This window comes from Lepidochelys kempii, chromosome 3 (assembly GCF_965140265.1).
Source record: "Lepidochelys kempii isolate rLepKem1 chromosome 3, rLepKem1.hap2, whole genome shotgun sequence".
NCBI lineage: Eukaryota > Metazoa > Chordata > Testudines > Cheloniidae > Lepidochelys > Lepidochelys kempii.
Genome location: NC_133258.1, coordinates 135,202,749 through 135,224,060, shown reverse-complemented (window position 1 = coordinate 135,224,060; position 21,312 = coordinate 135,202,749). Strand labels below are relative to the sequence as shown.

The 21,312-nt window shown below is 40.3% G+C and overlaps 1 protein-coding gene across 13 annotated transcripts in view; it reads right to left on the bottom strand.

Annotated features, from left to right (window-relative positions):
* ACTN2 (actinin alpha 2) overlaps positions 1-21,312 on the bottom strand; it is an 89,082-nt gene that overhangs the window by 3,534 nt on the left and 64,236 nt on the right. For 4 of the 13 annotated variants that reach the window (XM_073338220.1, XM_073338208.1, XM_073338209.1 and 1 more), the window contains 8 exons: positions 20,347-20,455; positions 19,306-19,446; positions 17,685-17,867; positions 13,440-13,574; positions 12,700-12,879; positions 10,993-11,139; positions 2,016-2,081; positions 188-346 (listed from right to left, as the gene is read on the bottom strand). In XM_073338220.1, the coding sequence (XP_073194321.1) occupies positions 188-346; positions 2,016-2,081; positions 10,993-11,139; positions 12,700-12,879; positions 13,440-13,574; positions 17,685-17,867; positions 19,306-19,446; positions 20,347-20,455 (1,120 nt within the window). Of the gene's footprint in view, positions 1-187; positions 347-2,015; positions 2,082-3,152; positions 3,231-10,992; positions 11,140-12,699; positions 12,880-13,439; positions 13,575-17,684; positions 17,868-19,305; positions 19,447-20,346; positions 20,456-21,312 lie in introns of all 13 variants that reach the window. The other 9 variants (XM_073338211.1, XM_073338212.1, XM_073338214.1 and 6 more) reach the window with 7 other exon arrangements.

Genomic DNA, 21,312 nt, shown 5'->3' with positions numbered 1-21,312 from the left:
TTAGATGCTTGGGTCGAAGTACAAACCAGTACCACAAGAATGAACGGTGAGCACTTTAGTCTTCTTAATGAAAACCAGACCCTAGATATACTAGACAGTTTGTTCAAGACTTTCATCAAAGGAAGGTTAAACAACACTGCTGTTGAAATACAGGGAATTCCTTACAGCTAGGAGCAAAAGGACTGACCTTATCTGAAGCTAGGATTCTGAAAGAAGCGATGACTTGCTCAGCCGTGTCTGTGTCTGCAGTCTCTCTGGTCATGAAGTCAATGAAGGACTGGAAAGAGACGGTTCCCTGCCCATTGGGATCAACCAGGGACATAATTCGGGCAAACTCTGCCTCACCCTTTGACGAAATTCAGAAAGAAAAAGATAGTAACTGTAAAACCAAATTTCAACATAATGTATCTTTATGACATACTACTAGAGGCTCTGGGTAAAAATTATAAAAATACTTAAGTGACTCAGAAGCCTAAGTCTCATTGTCAAAAATGACTTAGGAGCCTAAATGTGACTGAAAGTCAATAGGACTTAGGAGCAAAAGTGCCTACATCACTCTTGAAAATGGGATTTAGGCACTTTTGAAAATGTCCTAAAAGCATTGTATGTGCCCTTCAATTAACTTTCTGCTTCCTGAAATATTTTCTACACTAAATCTAAATCATTTATAATGGATCATTAATTTCCATCTTTTTTTAAAATAGTGGCATGATAGAGTTTTGACTTAATCCTTTATTAAAAAATATATTCTCTCTGTTTTTAGCACTCTATCAAGTTTCTCTGCTACCACAGGCTCGGTCCTGAAAAGAGCTGAGCACTCTCGCTTCAGTCCAGCAAAGCACTTAATCAGCATGTGCTGAACTTAAGATGCACTGAGTCCTTGGCCTTGACCAGGGTAAGTGAAGCTGCATGGGTATATGGTACATATTCATACACCAGCGTCTCCCTTGTTACAAATGGAGTGACAAGTTTGTTTATCTTTTCCGTTTCTCTTCCTTTGTACAGTATAACTAGTCTCCAGAGGTTTCACTTGCTCTTTATAATTAGTATCACTTTCTGCACTACCACAACAAAGCTGTTATGTTGTATTTGGGACAACATTGAAGAGGACTGGTTAAACATATTCAAAAGTAATGAAAACATTTTGATTCTTATGAAGCTTGGAAAGTGCCCCCCCCACACACACACACATTTTTTTCCAAACAGAATCTAAATTTGGGGCCTAAATTGAGCTGTTACTTTAATGCAAAGCATTCAATGCATGTTCAGTTCTGCTCAATGTCATACTGGTTTCTCTATTCTATTCAAAGATTAACTTGATACCATCATCTCTTCTAAATCTGTTCTTGCTCCCATTGAAGTATATGAATAAAAATTAACTCTGCACAGATGGACCCTTGCATCAGTGTGGTACCACAGTGACATTAAAGAGGGTTGACCCACACAGAGCAGCTTGCAGGACTGAGGCTTTTCTTAGCAATTAACATACACTTTGTTATTATGGTATCTACATTTGGCAGAAACAATTATTAAAATCTCCCTAATACATGGCAACAATTACATTTATTCCTAAGATTTTTTTTCAGTTACAAGAGAATGAAAAAATGTAGAGATTTTAAATAAATAAATCTCAACCCTACAGTTTCCTTTCAAGAATTAGGAGTATTAAAGCCTCAAAATAATTCTTTTTTATGCAGACAAAAAGCTAATTTATAGATCTATAAACTGAAAGAACTTAATTGTATATTTATTTGATACAATGTACATTTCATGGAATATATTTCATAAATCAAAGCTAAATGCAACAAACCATAAAATAGGTGTCTTCAGGGGGTATATTTTTACTTTTAATGTTTTTTTTACATTTTTAAAGTATAGAAAAAATTGGAATTGATAGCCAAAGTGTAAATATTATTGTTAGTAATATGTTCAAACTATGGTAACCTTTAATGCTGACGTGGTTAGCATGATTACCGATATGCAAAACAAATTTCATTGTATCTTAAAATTCATACCAAATCATAACCCATTGAAATTAAGCAAGCTCTGAAATCATCATGGTCCATCAGCCCATTCTTCTTCTATTGATCCAAGTAGCATAAGGAATATATGAGGGAAGGTTTGAGATATCAAAGACAGGCAGGAGATCATCACCATTTTCGTACAGATGACAAATGTGCATCACCAGAAGATTGGATCCATGGAACAAGAGGATGTTCATTGGAGGTATTGCCAAAGCAGGTCATGAGGAACACCATCAATTTAAAGGAGGAAGAAGTAGCTAACACATAACGCACATGAAACAGACACACCACAGAGAACGATACCAGAAAAGGGGTGGGTTGAGTACAACATATGAACATACAGAGCACAACCAGAAAGGAGAGAGAGGCAAGGAGAAAAGTTTGTCACTGAACTAGCCAAAGTCAGGAAAGGCAGGCTGGTTCATTGTGAGACACCATACTTTTTCGGTTTCAATGTTGGAAGGTTTATTAGGAATTGCAATACTTTTTAGTGACTAGCAGTCTAGAAATCTTTGCTTTTTGAAAATACTGTACTCCAGAGCCAACTGCCTGTGTGCTGCCACATGGGAAGTGAATTCAAGAATTCTCTCTCCTCTGATCTCTAGCTAATGGGACTCTGAGTACAATAGAGATATGAGCCAGTGGGGTTGATGGAGGAAAAGTGTATTGTTTTGTATCCAACAGAAGTTGGTCAATGGCAGATCTCTTATTAAAGGAAGGCGCCTGTTTTTTCAGCAGCGGGGTGAGTGGAACATTCATGGCTAATTGCACAGAGTGGACATTAAAATGGGGTCTTGGTAGAAGAGGTCGGCAAAGGTCTATGTGTACTAAGAACACCCAAATAGCCAGTGCAGAATCCTGGTGTCATGGGTCCTCCTTGAGGGAGAGGGAGGGCTCCTGCTCTTGGAAGTATGAGCAGGGGACAATGGGCAACATGAGTGTGTGATGGGAAAGGCAGCAGTGACCCACTGCAGCTCATTAGAATCCAAGTAGACTACCTTGGATCACACAAAAGCAGCAAAATGCAAACATTTTTAAAATCAGCTACATTTGAGTTTAAACCCAGGTTTCTTTAGGCTGGTATTATACAAGTCTATTTGAAAATAATAATACGTCAGTTTTCTCTACCTGCAGGTCATTTCCAACCTGTCCTAGACTGATGAGGCAGGCTTTAAATGCATCAGGCTGCAGATCGCCAGATTCGTCCTAGTAGCACATCATGGATCATGCATGCAGAACGTGCAAGGAGAAGGGAAAAGTCATAAAGTGGGTTAGTTGGTTATTAAAGAACTCTGCAAAGTCATATCAATAATGAGTTGTTAAGATGGAATCTGACTAATATAAATAAGGAGGATCCATTTTCATGTTTACTTTTTTCAGAAGATCTTAGCTGTTGATATTATGTGACTTGATCCATAGCTTATTGAAGTCAATTGAAAGACTCCCATTTGACTTTAATGAACTTTGGATCAGATCCACTGTGTGCTTGTTTATTGGTATATTATTGGTTTCATGAGTTTTGGGATAATTTTTTTTTTTTTACTCCAACTACAGTGTTGAACTGTTGCTTTTATACAAATACCATTTTTCTTTTTTCTGCATTTTCTCTGAAGAGGGATTTTTGTTCTGTACTCTACCATTTTCATCCTTCATTTTCTGTCGCCATACAATTTGTGAGAGATAGTCAATGGATAACTTGACCTAGACAAAACTGTTTTTCCCACTGGATTAGGATTGCTTCTTCTCCCTTGATCTGATAATATTCTTAAAAATTTGAGTAAGAATTGCTTGGATAAAAGAGAAAATAATTATATACTCATTAATTCCTGGCCTAGATCAAAAAGAAAACCCTGACCAATGACATAACTTGTTTTAACCATTTGTCTTCTTATGACCCATTAAGATGAGGATCTGCTCTGAAAATTTATTATAAAAGTAGAACCATGGGATCCCACATTTATTGTCTCCCAGTGACGCCAGATCAAATTTGCTCATTTTTTCCCAAGTATGTTTTGTTTCTTTAATTACCAACCCCGCAAACTCACCCAGCATTCTCAAAACCAGACTGTTTTCTTCCCTTCCTGTTCAGACCACACTCATAACCCTGACCCAGTTGAGGCATATTATAGATTTAATTCAGGTGCATGCAATTAAGGTCTGTCCCTAAAATCTGGAAATTTTTTCCCCTACTGGTCTAACAAAGCCAGAGTTTGTACAACTTTAGGTCACAGATCAAGATCCAACTTTTTTCTGTGACTTCTACACAAGAGAGAGGATCTTGGTCAGCTGATGAGTAATTTAAAAGGCAGGAGGTAAGCCTTTTCTTTTTCTGACTCTTGTATAGTTATGTATTTTGTTAATCGTACATGCTATTAAGAGATGTACTGGGTGCATTTTATAAATTAAATAAATAATTTGGTGCCATAATCAGTTCCTGACCACCAACATTTTAAAGGAGATAAATAGGCAATTATGTTGGCTCTCTCTGCTGTCAACCTCCCACAGCTCCACTGTGAGAAGGAGCAGTACAATGCCAATAACCAGAGATAAAGCGGGATGAAAATTTCAAGTGGGGTTTGTTGAAACTAGTAATTACCAGCAAATGCTTCCCTTAATTTCAGTCAGATTTTATGGGCTAGTATTTGCTGGACAGAATCATATTTCAAACAATTTAACACAGCATTTCTCTTAGCACATCAATCAGTGCTGGCTCATAACTCTCCAGACTCACCCCAGGTCAGCTCCAGGGCCAAGTTATACCAGGGGAGCTGAGCTCATTTATTTATAAGGCCACAAATCACCCTGTTCCTTAAAACAATATGAAAAATAGGAATAAACGGCCAACTCCTGTCCCTCTCTCTGCAAGCATAAAGAATCTGGACAGTGGCGGAACAGGGCCATTCAACCACACGTGGTTTGGTGGGGGACAAAATTTGTGCATGCATTCCTGCATGGTGTACAATCCAGCTGTTGCTGTGCAGCAGCTGTTTGGGGGCAGACTTAGGGAGGGGAAGTGTGAGGCTAGTGGATCCACTGCTACATGTATCTATCAATCATTCCTTCTGCAGAGGACAGGGAGAAGGTTGTCTAGGAGCCAGTATCCACTTCATCAACTGAGTGGGATTCCCCAGTGTACGGCCCAGTTGCTTGTGCCATGTATTGGGGCAGGATCTGAGGCTTAGTGAATTTTGTAATATGCATCAGTCCTGGTTCGGGAAAGACATCTCTGCCTCTGCCATACACCAAAGCCCCATAACTGCACGGGATATGAAGATACTTTACAATTAAGTCACAGATTTCTTTATATTGCCTTTTTGTTTTAAAATAAAGTGCAAGGGGTTAGTCACAGAGAAATAGTTCTTTGTATTATTTATACTTTTGTTATGGGACAACATTAAACATTTAATTATGGTTTTAAAAGGATATAAAATAACCTTACTTGTTCATCCTTTTTGGCCAAACCAGAAAAAAACACTGACATTTCCCATCTAGTTTCACTACTAGCCCCCTGAAACTTGTCCTTTTCCCTCTGTAATTTACACACCGCTTTACACAAATACAAACGTCCAAGCCACAGTAATGCATTCTCAAATGTGTGCTTCAGTATCCTGAATAAAGAACAGGAGGACTTGTGGCACCTTAGAGACTAACCCATTTATTTGCGCATGAGCTTTCGTGAGCCACAGCTCACTTCATCGGATGCATACTGTGGAAACTGCAGAAGACATTATATACACACAGAGACCATGAAACAATACCTCCTCCAACCCCACTGTCCTGCTGGTAATAGCTTATCTAAAGTGATCATCAAGTTGGGCCATTTCCAGCACAAATCCAGGTTTTCTCACCCTCCACCCCCCACAAACTCACTCTCCTGCTGGTAATAGCCCATCCAAAGTGACCACTCTCTTTAAAATGTGTATGATAATCAAGGTGGGCCATTTCCAGCACAAATCCAGGTTTTCTCACCCCCTCACCCCCCTCCAAAAACCACACACACAAATTTCAGAGTAACAGCCGTGTTAGTCTGTATTCGCAAAAAGAAAAGGAGGACTTGTGGCACCTTAGAGACGAACCAATTTATTTGAGCATGAGCTTTCGTGAGCTACAGCTCACTTCATCGGATGCATGCCGTGGAAACTGTAGCAGACTTTATATAAATCCGATGACGTGAGCTGTAGCTCACGAAAGCTCATGCTCAAATAAATTGGTTTGTCTCTAAGGTGCCACAAGTCCTCCTTTTCTTTTTGCGAAGACAGACTAACACGGCTGTTACTCTGAAAAGTATCCTGAATGTTAGTTTATCTACATAAGCTTGTTGATGCAAATCCTTTTATAGGGAGCTGTTGTTTTTACTGTTAGATAAACATATACAATCATACCTTGCTACTGTTTTCCATGCAGAGCTCCCATTTGAAATCAATGGTTTCGCAAAAATCAAAAGTAGAATATGGCCCACATTTACTGACATTAACGTGGAAAATCAGCCAATTCAATATTTATGATATTGCAGGTGTAGCTGCAGTAGATATTTTATCATATGCTTTGCAATTAGGGTTTATTAAAACATATTGAATCTGAAAAAAGACTCTGTTCTTAGCATTACATGTGGAAACCATAAAGGGATTGAGAAGCACTGATTGCCAACATACACATGTCACCTGTGTATGATAAATCAATTAGACACCATTTGGAGCATCCCAAAAAATCTTGTTATATTTCAAATAAATTGTACCCCATATCTCCTTTATGCCTTTCTATTGCAGTACAAGGAATATAACAGTTTGGCAGCAGATTCCTATTTATACTTGGAGCTTGATTGTGCCTTTAGTCACAGCCCTGAGCAAGGAGTGGTGCACCTTCTCAGGAGCCCCAGGAGGTACCAGGCCACAACAACACCTGTCTGAGACATAATTTCCTCCCTGCTTCCCCCTTGCTACAGGGGAGGTCATAATTTACTCTTGGCCTATAGCTAAGGGAATTTACGACATCAGCTGTTTGGTTCAGCTGTGCTGGTTGATGCACTGGGGAGAGACGGAAACTCTCTCTGCCCCTTTGCTTCAGGTGCATGCAGCACACCTTACTCCAGCACACCCAGACCCAAAGCTCAACTATTCCATGCAGAGGTCTAAAGGGGTAACTCACTCCTCCTAACTCCCCTGTGTGGGCCCGTAGTCCAAGCCAAAATCTCATCCTTTCCATTTTAAATAGTATGGAGTTTTATCTTTCCAACAGTCAAGACATACAGAGGCCGCTTAAAATAACATGAGCCTCATCCTCATGCCCTTCCTCAAACAGATCAAGATTGGAGACTCAGGTTCTGTAACAGTAACGGAGTTTGAATGGTAAGATCATTATGATTTTGAATATTTGCCCTTTTTTTTTTCTCCTGGAGAAAAAAAAAGGAGTTCCCCTCTCATATTTATATCTCATTGAAGCCATTCTTGGCAGTTGTCTATAAACTGTTTAGTTTCATGCAGATCAAAATGAACTATTAAAAATGGAGCTTTTAGTGACTCTGCACATTAATACTCTGTAATATTCACACACACATGCAAAGTTCTAAACATTAAGATCTTATTTAAACTGGAAAAGTACCAGGAAACCCAGAACTTAGGCATCCATAACTGACCCTGTTTAAATAGTTAAAGTCTACTGGTCAGGAATGGTTTTCAGTTTTTGGATTCTTGCTGATTGTTCATCACTGAATTGCACTCTTCAATTCTATTTATTTTTCTAAATACCTTATCCATTCAGTACCACGATTAGCAACAATAGTCGATTAGCTATAAAGCTAACAATTCTATACTATATAATCTTCCTTAACGGGAAGGAAAATACTGGCAGTACCTGTTTCAGATATGCATGTGTTTTAAAGATTTAGAAGCTAAAGAAAATATGTCAGCAAACCTCAGAACATAATGTTTATATTGAAAATCTCTACACCCATTTCTGCTCTCTGCTTCATAAGGGAAATGTGATGCCTTTCATGTTACAGAACTACATTTGGATGATCCAATTTCATTCACCCCAATTCCAGATTTCATAGCTGAGTCCACATCTGCCTTACCTCTGTAAACAGCCAGTTTAGAGGACTGATAATTGTGTGTACTTGAAGAAACTCTGAAGCAGAGTTGATACATTTTATCCTTTGACATTGAATGTGTAAGTTTGGGAGGATGAACGGAAAGTGTAAAATTGAAAAAGAAGCTTCAGTCTTTCAAATGTGTTTGTTTAATGAAAAAGATTTGCCTTCTTCTAGTCTGTGTAGATTGAATCACATTTGCCCACTATATTATACCTTAATTAGGACTGGTCTACACTAACATTTAATTCACACCAAGCTGAGGTGTGAATGTAGCCTGAATTAGCCTACTGCACCCTAACTATCTGTGTGGACCCTGCTACTGTGCATTAACAATTCTTTAGGGCATGGCTACACTGGAAACTTCAAAGTGCTGTTGTGGGAGCCCTCCCACGGCAGCGCTTTGAAGTGCGAGTGTGGTCGTGCGTGAGCGCTGGGAGAGAGCTCTCCCAGCGCTCCTGGTAATTCACCTCCACGAGGGGATTAGCTCCCAGTGCTCGAAGCCTGTTTACACTAGCACTTTAAAGTGCTCTGACTTGCTGCGCTCAGGGGGGTGATTTTTCACTATAAGAGCGCTATAAAATGGAAGTGTAGCCAAGCCCTCAGTGTGCTTTGAAACAGCTTCCCTTTTAGCACTATTTGTTGCACACAGGAAGCCTGGCTTAGTAGCTGTGTTTTCAAATTTTGCCTCCTTTTCTTATATTTGTACACTGCAGAATGTTAACTACTCTCCAGGCCTTCGGCCTTACCCTCTTTCTTAGGGTCATATGCTCTCCACCCTGCCTAAAATTGTGTGGAAGCACCACCTCTCTCCTACACCCTGTTATATAGGCTTTTCTATGCTGCAGCTCTGCTGCACTGTTTCCTCTGGGACCTGGAGGTGTCTCTGCCAGTTCATGGAAAGGCTGCAGGTCCATCAGAACATGGCCAGTTGCCATAGATCTTAACTTGTGCATATCTAGGCCTTCTGCAGCACCAGAAGCTTGACAGTCCATTCTGCTGGGCTGCCACCACCTAGCAACAATACCCACTCCATGGAAAGTTAAAGGCACAGAGCGGACATTCCTGCTCTGAAGGATTCAATAAAAGTTATGGAAGTGCTGGAAATGGCTACACAGTGTGAGTTGTACTATGGCATAGCCACCTTTATCCCTTACATACCATACCTCTTCCAAACCTTCTCCACGCGGTGTGAGGGAAGCATATGCTCTTTAGGGAGCTCCCAAATCTTTACACAGAGTTCCTGCTTCCCCACAATGGATTCTTCTAAACTGTAAGTTGTAATTTATCTGGGCCTGATGCTCCGTCTGCTTTTAATAGCTCTAATTGCTCAATTATCTGCTCCAGTGCATTGGGAAAGCCTTTCAGCATGTTACTTTTTTCTCACCCTGGGAAATGTATCTCTGTCTCTGTGATATTGTCTTCTCCGTCCTTAGTGAATACAAAGAGGAATTATACACCACTACAATTACACTTAGCGTCTCCATAAAATGAAGTACATCTGTCACTGACTCCTGTGGATCTACCCTCTCCTTGCTTCTATTGTAGATATTTGAAAATTCTACTTTTTGTCTGAAGTGCCAGATACCAAATGTTGACTATCAGGATCCAATACACATCAGCTACAAATCTAGATACATGTAGCCACTTCGGAGCTGGGGAGCTAAGAAATGGAATATCAGGATGGAGATGAAAGGGAGGAGCTAGCATTGGCCATGGGGTGGACAGAGTCAGGCTGCGAGTGGGTGAAGCTCTCTGGAACCAAGGATAGTTTTCAGGGAATCCAGGTGGTAAGAGGGAGAAAGTGAGGAATTCTGTACAGCCTCATGACAGAAAGAAGCCAGAGGAGAAGGAGGAAGGGAGCAGGCTGGTGCTATATTACAGCAGTCATTTTCAGTGTTTGAGATTTGCATTGGATTTTGAAGACAGATTTGTATGAGCATCTACACAGCAAAATTGTGTGTGAATATAGTTTTCCAACTGGGAATGTCACTCACATCCCTATTCTTATGTATGAAAATAACTGTTTGCATTAAATAGTTTTGCTTTGTTACTGCATCCATACCTATCTCTTTATTTACCTCTTACATGTGCATTTTGATTACTTCTTTCATTTCTTTGATTGCACTGAGAATCACCAGTACAGTGTGTTACATTCATCCACAAGGGTATTTTCTTTCCTACTTTATTAATTTCTAACTAAGGAACTGAAACACACAATCCCTGTGCATAAAAGGATTTTCTTTGAAAACAATCGCTGCCCCTGCTGAGTTGCTTCCTTGAACAGAATATTTCTAGGGGGAAAAGTTATTTATTTTTTCCTTTTTTTCTTTTTGTTATAATGCAGGCGAAATCAAGCCTTAATATGTGACAGCAACTACAGGTGAGAGCATGTAACAGGCCCCTGCTTTAAGGTAAGGGACCACATCACTTTGTAGCATATACAAAAATATCCAGTCAGTCCCCTCCATTATTTTAACAGGTTGTTACAAACACTCAATTAGCTGTCAATCTCTCTGAATTTTAATTCCACAGCAAAATTGAAGAGCAGAAATTAATCTTTAAATCATCTGCATAATAAATGCTATAGTTTAAGAGAATATGCCTCCTCTTTTTATTTTGACAGGTTTCAGAGTAGCAGCCGTGTTAGTCTGTATTTGCAAAAAGAAAAGGAGTACTTGTGGTTAGTCTCTTAGTCTCTAAGGTGCCACAAGTACTCCTTTTCTTTTTATTTTAGCATTTTTACTTCAGAAAAATTATCCATTTTTTAGTGCATCTTATTTTGTTTTAAAGAGAGACTGATATTTGGAATGCAAGGAAACAATGTTATACTGACTTGCTGTTGGAGAACTGTTAGATGAGAAAGAAGTTGGAGTACTGTACCCTATCAAAGTGATTGAACGATGCTCTGAATTCATTCATTTGTTCTTGGGTGATACCCTTGGCATCTCTTGTAAGGATCTGTGTCTCAATCTCATTGATAGTTCGGGCAATGGTGGTCAGTAAGAGTTCCCATCCAACGCGGACATGCTAAGGAGAGAAAACATGGATTCTTTAGGCTGGTAATGAAAACCTAGCATGATAAAAAAGACAGTGAGAGAGAAACCAACAACACAATCTGAAATTATTTATATAGATTGTTGTTTGGTGCCACTTCCTGCGTGCTACGATTATGGGTACACTAGAAATATAACAGCATGGGCAGTGGGTATTGTAGGCAGGGGAGGCTGTGCCTCCCCAAACTGCCTGGCTTGGCCCCACCCATGCTATGCCTCCAGGTCCCCTTCTGCCTGCTGTTCCCTTCTGTGGCCAAGAGGCTGCAGCAGGCAGGCTGAGGGCCGTGGTGTGCACAAGACTCCCGGACTGGGGCAACGCTGGGGCTGGGGGTGCTCCGGTCACGCCACCTGCACGCCCAGTGCCGGGGCTGGGGGGCACTCTGACCACTCTGCCTGCCTGCACAGAGCTGGAGCTGGGGGTGCTCCAACCGCACCGCCTGCCCACCCGCCCAGCGCTGGGGTTGGATGCGATATGGCTGTGCCGCCCACCCAGTGTTGGGGCAGAATGCGATACAGCCATGCCGCCTGCCCAGCACTGGGGCTAAGGGCAGGCGGGGGGCCAGTGGCCATGGGGGGAGATGTGCTCCGGGCTCCGGCGGGGGAGGGGCTGGGGGTTAGCCTCTCCCAAGGGCATGCTCACCCGCTGCCCATGTATAACAGACATGCAAAAAATATTAAATTAGTTCCTAAACTGATACTTGTTCATACCCTCTATTGGTTCTTGATCATAGTGTTCATGTTAGCCATGAAGTCTGATGTTGGCTTAGATGGCAACACTTGGATTCAAGAGCTGTTGTATTTTTGAGCATCAGTTTAATTCTGGACAGTATTTGGCTGACCCAACATGGTTCCCAAGCTTTCCAGTTATAGTCACTTTCCCACCTTGGGCTCCAACTCTTTGAACACTTAAAATCATGAGTTACTTTATACATGTGAGCAGTCTCATTTAGTTCAATGGGACTACTCCTGTGTGTAAAGTGACTTATATATATGTGTCAACAGGACCAGGGTCTTGGCTGGTAATCTGTCATGGCAAACATGTGGGAAAAGACATGGCTTTATCATGACAAAAATGCTACAACAGACATAAAAAAAGGAAAAATTGTGACAAACTATATTTTAAAGAATACAGTTTTTTGTCATGGGAAATTAAGAGGAAAGTCAAATAAATCTTTTATGTTCCAATTAAAACAATAATATTTAACAGTTCATACCCATATAACAATCCATGTTCCACCCTCCACGAACATATAGAAAGTCCACAATGTAAAATGTATAAAGGAGTCTTATGCTCTGATCTTGCAATCAGCTCCATCCAGGACCGGGGTCTTTCTCAGGAGCAGCTGATCAGGTGACAAAGACCATAGGCTTCATAAAAAAGACCAAAAGTCATGGTTTTGTCACAGGAATTTATGGCCGAGACAAATGGAGCCTTAGTAATGTATATCTTCTGCTGCAAATAAACTAGGAACTCCCTCAGACTGGGGGAAGTGGATACATGAACCTAAGAGCACAGAACTGAATTAATAACTACCTCCATAGTATAACTGGTGTGCTTGTTATCAAACACCAGGGCTTCTTGTATAAGCTGATGGTCTCCTTCCAATTTGTCAATATTGGTTTTGTAGTTGATGATATTGTGTTCATGCTGCTTCAGTTGATTCATCTGGTCCTCCAAGGTCCCTGTCAACTCAATAGAGCTGCGGGCAATTTCCTGTCACACAAAAAGAAACAAAAAATCTAAACTCCAGGTTTGTTAGTTTGCCACACATTTACGTGGAAAATGTAACCTTTTTACACTAAGAATCAGTGGCAATCAAAACTCCCTCCAAACTAGAGAACGTCCTCTGTTGCACACTCATATCTCAGGACAACATTCAGACAATGGTATTTACATAGAAAGAACACAGCCAAACTAATAATCATAATCTAGGAGAGGACTTCGAAGGTCCAGCTCCCATGGACTGTTAATGTGGTTGGGTGCCTATCTGTTCTGTGTGCCTTTGAAAATCACCTCTCTAATGTCCCCATTCACTTCTCAAAAAACTATTCCAAAATGATTTCATCTTCTTAGACCGGTTTTTATTTGCTTTGATAAGCTCTGACTATTTTAGAACCCTTCTTTAAAAGACTTGGTTACATGAATGTTTGAGCGCTGGTGCAGGGCACTGAAAGCCACTGATGTTCTGTGTGTGTGTACAGCAGGGAGTATTCTGAGAAAAATGATGTGTGTTCTATTCAGCAGCGTCCTCTTGATGCCTCAGTGATACTCGCCTCCATCTTGGTCTGGATCCATGGCCCAACGACATTGGCCTGAGCAGCAAATTGGCGGCGCAGACGTTCATTAGCATGCTGATGGGCTAGCTCCTCCTGCAAACATTGATCCCTCCCGGGCACAAGTTGTTTCACCTGCCCATGCACAAAAGAAATGGGGGGTGATGTGAATAGATAAGATTAGATCATACGTGTAAAAATAATGTAGCACATAGATTGATGGTTTCCTCACCTCAGGTTTCCCCCTTCCTCGGTCACCCCCTACAGCTATTTAGCGAGCAGGTTTATTTCATTACCTGAAATGCTTGTTTGCTTTCAATCATGAGCAAACTTTGTGAAGTTTTTGACTGTTTCAGCTAATGTTTACATGTGGCCTATTGTGTATTTCTTACTTGAATTTGTGTACGGTTCTTTAGGTACTAGAACTATTGAAAGGAAGAGATGTGCTGTACAAGGAAACAACAGGTACTGACTTCTCTTTTTTAGTGAATATTAAGCATTATTGACCAATGAGGTAAATACTGACTGAGGTGGACCCATGTGAGGAAACAGAAAATTCACTGCAGTGAAACTAATTTTTTATTTTATTCCTGGACGGAACAGGATGAATCAATAAAGCATGACAGGGAGTTGTCAATTATGGTTTAATAAAGATCTGTGTTGGTGGTTGTTAGCTGTTAACCGGCAAGGCATATCATTAGACCACAACAAACACCCTGGAAGAACTCATTGTAGTTATAAAATATTACAGCACGGTCCTGCAGCCACTTTCTACTGAGCTTAGTGTTTACTCCCTCGAGATGGAAATGAAACTACTGAAGGTAGTAAGCGCTCTGGCCCTAATTCAGGAAAGCATTTAAACATGTGCCTAAGTTGCATCCCTGTTTACAAGAGCATGTAGGCTCATGTGTAAGTGCTGTCCTGAACAGATATGCTCTGTTTAATTGGGGTCTTCGTGGAAGATGGAAAACGAGAAAGAAGAACAAAAACAGTCAGTTTGAGAATGTTTTTTTTTTTAAATTATTATTAAGTTTACGAGAAAAACAGACCCAAGTTATTCTAAAGTTTTAATGACAAAACATTAACTTATTTTTCAGATAAACTTTTATAAAACAGAAAAATTACTCATTCTTTCAAGTGGACCTTTGTACCGCTATCAGTAATTTTTTTTAAAATTCAAGGCATTTTATTATATACTTTAATTCAATGACTAAATATAATGCTGAATTTAAAACATTTAATCAAATAATTATTGATTTTTCAAGTTAAATATTTGGCTGGCTCTTGTGATTAATTTAAACCATCTCCCCGGGCAATTTATTCCAATGCTTAACCACTCTGACAGTTAGGAGGTTTTTCCTAATGTCCAACCTAAACCACCCTTGTTTCAATATAAGACCATTGCTTCTTGTCCTATCCTCAGAGATTAAGGAGAATAATTTTTCCCCCTCTCCTTGTAACAACCTTTTGTGTACTTGGAAACTTATCATGTCCCCTCTCACGCTTCTCTTCTCCACACTAAACCAAATTTTTTCAATCTTTCCTCATAGGTCACGTTTTCTAGACCTTTAATCATTTTTGTTTTTCTCCTCTGGACGTTTTCCAATTTATCCCCATCTTTCCTGAAATGTGGCACCCAGAATTGGACACAATACTCTAGTTGAGGCCTTTTCAGTGTAGAGTAGAGAGGACGAATTACTTCTTGTGTTTTGCTTACAACACTCCTCCAGATACCTCCCAGAATGATGTTTGCTTTTTTTTGCAAGTGTTACACTGCTGACTCACATTTAGCTTGTGATCCACTATAACCCCAAGATCCCTTTCCACGGTGCTCCTTCCTAGGCAGTCATTTCCCATTTTGCATGTGTGCAATTGGTTGTTCCTTCCAAAGTGGAGTACTTTGCATTTGTCCTTATTGAATTTCATCCTATTTCCTTCAGGCTATTTCTCCGGTTTGTCTGGATCATTTTGAATTTTAATCCTATCCTCCAAAGTACTTGCAACCCCTCCCAGTTTGGCATCATCCACAAACTTGATAAGTGTACTCCCTCTGCCATTATCTAAATAATTGACAAAGATATTTAACAGAACTGGACCCAAAACTGATCCCTGTGGGACCCCACTCGATATGCCCTTCCAGCTTGACTGTGAATCACTGATAACTATTCTCTGGGAATGGTCTTCCAACCAGGTATGCACCCACCTTATAGTAGCTCCATCTAGGTTGTATTTTCCTAGTTTATTTATGAGATGGTCATGCAAGACAGTAGCAAAAGTGTAAAGTCAAGATATACCACATCTACTGCTTCCCCTCTTCCACAAGGCTTTTTGCCCTGTTAAAAGCAAGCTATGAGGTTGGTTTGATTGCTCTCTCTAAATATATCAGAGGGATAAAAACTAGGGAGGGAGAGGAATTATTTAAGCTCAGCACCAATGTGGACACAAGAACAAATGGATATAAACTGGTCATTGGGAAGTTTTAGACTTGAAATTAGATGAGGGTTTCTAACCATCCGAGGAGTGAGGTTTTGGAATAGCCTTCCAAGGGAAGCCGTGGGGGCAAAAGACCTATCTGGCTTTAAGATTAAACTCAATAAGTTTATGGAGGAGATGGTATGATGGGATAACATAATTTTAGCAATTAATTGATCTTCAACTATTCATGGTAAATAGGCCCAATGGCCTGTGATGGAATGCTAGATGGGGTGGGATCTGAGTTACTACAGAGAATTCTTTCCTGAGTATCTGGCTGGTGAATCTTGCCCATATGCTCAGGGTTCAGCTGATCGCCATATTTGGGGTTGGGAAGGAATTTTCCTCCAGGGCAGATTGGAAGAGGCCCTGGAAGTTTTTCACTTCTTCTGGAAGCATGGAGCACGGGTCACTTGCTGGAGGATTCTCTGCTCCTTGAAGTCTTTAAACCATGATATGAGGACTTCAATAGCTCAGACATAGGCAAGAGGTTTTTCGCAGGAGTGGGTGGGTGAGATTCTGTGGCCTGCATTGTGCAGGAGGTCAGACTAGATGGTCCCTTCTGACCTTAATATCTATGAATCTATGAACTTATGATTTGTTCTTGCTAACTGATTGCTTAATTATTTGCTCCAATATCTTTCTGGGCATACTCTTGAGCATTTTGAAACCAGTCAGGCTGGAAGTGTGACCAGAAAGACTGACTTCTAAGGAAAAGAAAATCTAATTTCTGGCTAGATTTAAGTTTAAGACTTTTTAACCCTGGTCTAGTTACTACCCTGTTTTTCCTGTTGGAAAAAAACAGGCTATTTTAAGCATATTCACTTCCCCATTAGTCTCACTTAGCTTTAAACAGTAATTGACACACAACATTACATTCAAGCAAAGCCATGAAGGTAGACTCTTGATACTTGCACTTGATACTTTGCCTACCCTACAAGGTTGTTATGGTGAAACTGTGAGTTTGGTTCTTGTTACTTGTTGGGATCACATTCTTGTGGTTTGCACTATATGTTTGTGTATTTGGTGGTGTGCATTGGTCCTCTGTGTGAATGTGTGTGTTTTTAAAAAGAGAGTTCCACAATGCAGATCTGGATTCTGATCCAACTCCTACTTAACTTCAATGGGAGCAGAACTGGTTCCCTGGCCTGTGTACTTCAGTCATTAATGATATAGTCACGTGACTGGGGAACCCAGTTGCAATTCAGGGAACTGTAATGCTATTGTATAATTAAAATTAATATAATCCCATGTAAAACATTTAAAACGTTTTAAATATATTTTATATAATAAAAACTAATTTTCCTTGCAGTTCTACATCAGTTACCCCACTGACCTACTAAATATTGAGTTGAAACCTGTTTAAAATGTTAAATATGGCTGTAACTCATATATTTTTTTCAATATCCGTCCGTACTACGTTTCTCCATAATACATAGGTAGGCTTCTTTTCTTCAGCAGCCATAATGACAACCAAGCTTCTTCTAGCCAATAGCCTAATTTTATGTTGACATACTTTCTGCTGTCCAAACTAGCCAAGATTTTTAAGGAAGACCTTTCATTATGGGGCTGTTCCTGTTTTTACCCATTGATTGCAGAGAGAGTTTTGCCTGAGTGAATGCTGTTGGATCAGCCCAGATATTAGACTTTTTTTTTCTTTTTGGTAATTCATGACAACTTCTTGAGAGTTAGTGTAGGTCTCTGTTCTTATTATTCTTACAACCAAAAAAACATTATTCCTGCAATGTCATTTTCACCTTTACCATACAATACCTTATCCCACTTGGCACGGATTTCATCCATAGTGACAGTGCTGTAAGGATTGCTTGCACTTATTCTGATGTTGTAACTCTGAATAACCTTCTCAACTTCATTCTGGATCGACAGGATAGCCTGTCTCTCACCATCTGCCTCTGGCAGAGTGGCTTTAAACTGTTCATGGGCAGTGATTAAACTCTGGAATCAGAAACAAAGGGGGAAAGTATGAGGATTTTTGTTGTAATGTCAGTTCTATGATCTTGAGGGCCTGATATAAATAATTGTATTTCTTCCCCAAATACATTGTACACAAGGGATGAAACCCTGACCCTATGGAAGTCAATGGCAAAATTCCAGTGGAGACAAAATTTCACCTATAGGATCACCTCAAAAAAGACAGAACTTGCAATAAGGTGGTCTTTGGGGTAGCAGACCATATTTTGCTGTTTTTTAAGTATTTAAGAGACACTGTGAAGATGAAAATGATGCATTTCTGAAAAATGTTTCTTTACCTGTGTTTCTAAAAACATATGATATTTAGAATGCAAATGAAAAAAACTAATTTCACTGTCATACTTTGTTGCACTTCACGCACTCTGAATAGTAAAGCCAGACAGATAAGTTTCACTTCATTTTTCATGCTACCTTTGATGTTTTGCAATACTGTGCTATTTGGGTTTCCAATACTGCAAGTGACTATTATCCCCTTTCCTTTTCCCCACCAAGTTTAAAAAAACATAACAAGTTTTCTACTCACCCTAACCTTGCCCTGTTTAAAAGAAAAAATTAATTAGAGCCCTGACACTTCTTTGGAATCCTCTCACTTGAAGCCCTGTGTCCATATGGAGTCTCAATGAAATAGTGTGACTCCGCATAGGCAAAGCGGTCTTCCCTAGCAGATCATGATGCAGCATCTGGGCCTAAATACTTGAGACCATACCTTTAAATACAGCTGCACAAATGTACCACTAATGTTGAGTGCAACTGAATAAATGACAAATTAATGCCTTTAATTACTTTCACAACAAGCCAACTATGCACAATGAACAGCCCAATTCTCATTTATACTAAGAAACTTGTATACTTATCTGGTAATATAAAGTGGTCTTAAAATGGGTGGAAAGGTAAATTATGCCTTTCCTTTAATGAGACACAGAAGTAAAGCGTTAGGTTCCACAACGTTGCCTTTATTATTAGGTTAACATTAGTGCAGTCAGATATGACTGTTCTGGGCCAAATCCCATATACTGTGACTACTCAAGGCCACCAGTCCCACATAGCTAGTGTCTTAGAGCCCCAAACAACTGCCAAGGGCCATATAATGAGAAATGCAAAGAGACACCGTGTTCCCAAGTTCTGCTGTCCACATGGTTTGCCTGCCTTCTTATCTCTGGCTAAGGACTCCTTCCAAGGGGAGAAGTACTGCAGCCAGTTGCCTTAAAAGGCCATGTCTGCTTATAGGTTATCACTTTATGCTCACAGATGAGTGGGAAAGGACATTCTCTGTCAGAAAGATAGCTTAAAGGCAGGATATGTTTTCACCTACACATGTTGACAATGTCCATTCAGTGAGAGGGAAAGCTTCCCTTTCTTGACTTCCTGAGGATTGCAAACCAAAAACATACTACCAATTTACCTGGATTTCCTCTATGCTATGAACAATAAACATGTCCTGTAGGTCTTCCATAGCACCTTCCATCCAGTTGTTGAATGGAGCAGCTCTCTTGGCAAACTCCAGGTGAAGCTGATCAATTGTTTCCAGCAATTTCTCTGTCCTCTGTTAAGTCCAATAAATGCACACAAACAAATTAATTGTTACCAAGGTGAAAGCTAATTTTATGTACATACAAGTAGTGTCCAAGTTACCTTGGGCATACATTTTCAAAAGTGACTGATGATTTTGGATGCCTCATTTCCTGGCTCCCCAACCTGAGATATCTTAAAAGATGCCACTGAAGTCAGTGAGACTACTGACATTAAAATTATTTTCATGTTAAACTTATGTAAACTTAAGTATGTGCATAAGACTTTGTAGGATCAGGGCCTAAATGATTTTATTGCCATTTATTGCATTTTAAATATTTTCTGATAATCTGATCTATAAAATGAACAAATTAAATTGCATCAGTTGGAAATGAATGGCCTGCTTTAGTCATTTCTTTCGTGTCTGAAATGGAGCAGTAACATATACATGTCACATTTGAACCCAGAGATGTACGTAGGTGGCTTCCACTGATCTCATGGGAAGCCATGAAGACACATCTTAGGGCTTTTAGTAAATTGGATCTCACTGTTTTGGAACCTCCATCACCAGAGAGCCTGGACACTGGCCTACTGCTCAAATGGAGTTTTGCTGTAGGGAATATGACAAGAGAGCTGCCTAATTATATCACTGCTATGCATCAAATCCCCAAAGGGTGAAATTACAAGTCACCTGTTGGTGACCAAATTCATTCTGCTGCTGCTTTATAACTTCTAACTGCACCATAAACTTCTAAGAAACAAAGCACCATCAAGTCTATTACTGAGCAATTCAACCTCTATTGCAAACTGAAATGGAGAGCTGAGGAAAGGGTTATTGCAGTCTGGATTCCAGGAATTAACACGCAACAACATCTTTATAAATCCCGAAGGATTCATTTTTTTAAATGGAGTTGCTTATTGATATCAATTTTACCTCCAGAGCCTCTCTCCTTTTCTGCGTAAGTGTTCCCAGTTTGTCCCATTGGTCACATATCTTCTGGCATCGGTCATTGACACTTGCAGCATCGTAAAAATCCAGTTCGCTAGGAAAGAGTGAAGAGAAAGAGCTATAGCTTTCTAAACAAATAGACAGGAAAACACTGTACATTCTGCACCTGTGAACATGTTGCACTGGCTCTCAGTAACTATGCCTCCTCTTCTTTTTCCTCCTCTTGCTAAAAAAGTCAGCTTGCAATCAGTTAGGCAGTGTAGTGTTATTATGTGTGGGATCTAGGCACTAAGGGCGGGATCCACAGAGGTACCTAGGTGCTTAAACCCCAGATTTAGGTGCCTACATTCCCATTTTGGTTCCACTGTGATCTACAAAACTCCCGCCGAACCTCGTAGTCCTCTAAATTCACTCGGCACATAAGTTTCCAATGTAAAGGTTCCCTCAGCACCTATGTTTCCACTTCTTGGCATGCGCGCTGCAGCCTCCCTCTATGCATCTGTATAGCTATCTCCCAACTAAGACCCAGAGTGATTCATGAACCTCAAGGAAAGACATGTTCAGCTACCTAAGCCACATGTGGGCTTGATCGATAGGCATGCTCAGAGGCTGCCTACTGGATTGGGTCCCATTCAAAATCCGGCCTGAGGTGGTGGTGCTCACCTTGTAAATTTTAGCCCAATGGTTAGAGCACTCGTCTAAGATGGGGGGGGCGGCAAAAGGATTTGAACAGGAGACTCCCATGTCTCAGGAGAATGTTCTAACCACTGAGTTATGGGATATTCAGATGTGGGGCATCCTCAATCTCTCCTGTTGAAGCTGTTGCACTGTGGATAAATAATGAAAGAGTGACTGGTGTAAGGGGATTGGACCCAGGGTCTCCAACCTACCAGGTAGGTGCCCTAATGACTGGGTCATTTTCACTCTCTCTGTGGCCCAATGACTGTTCCA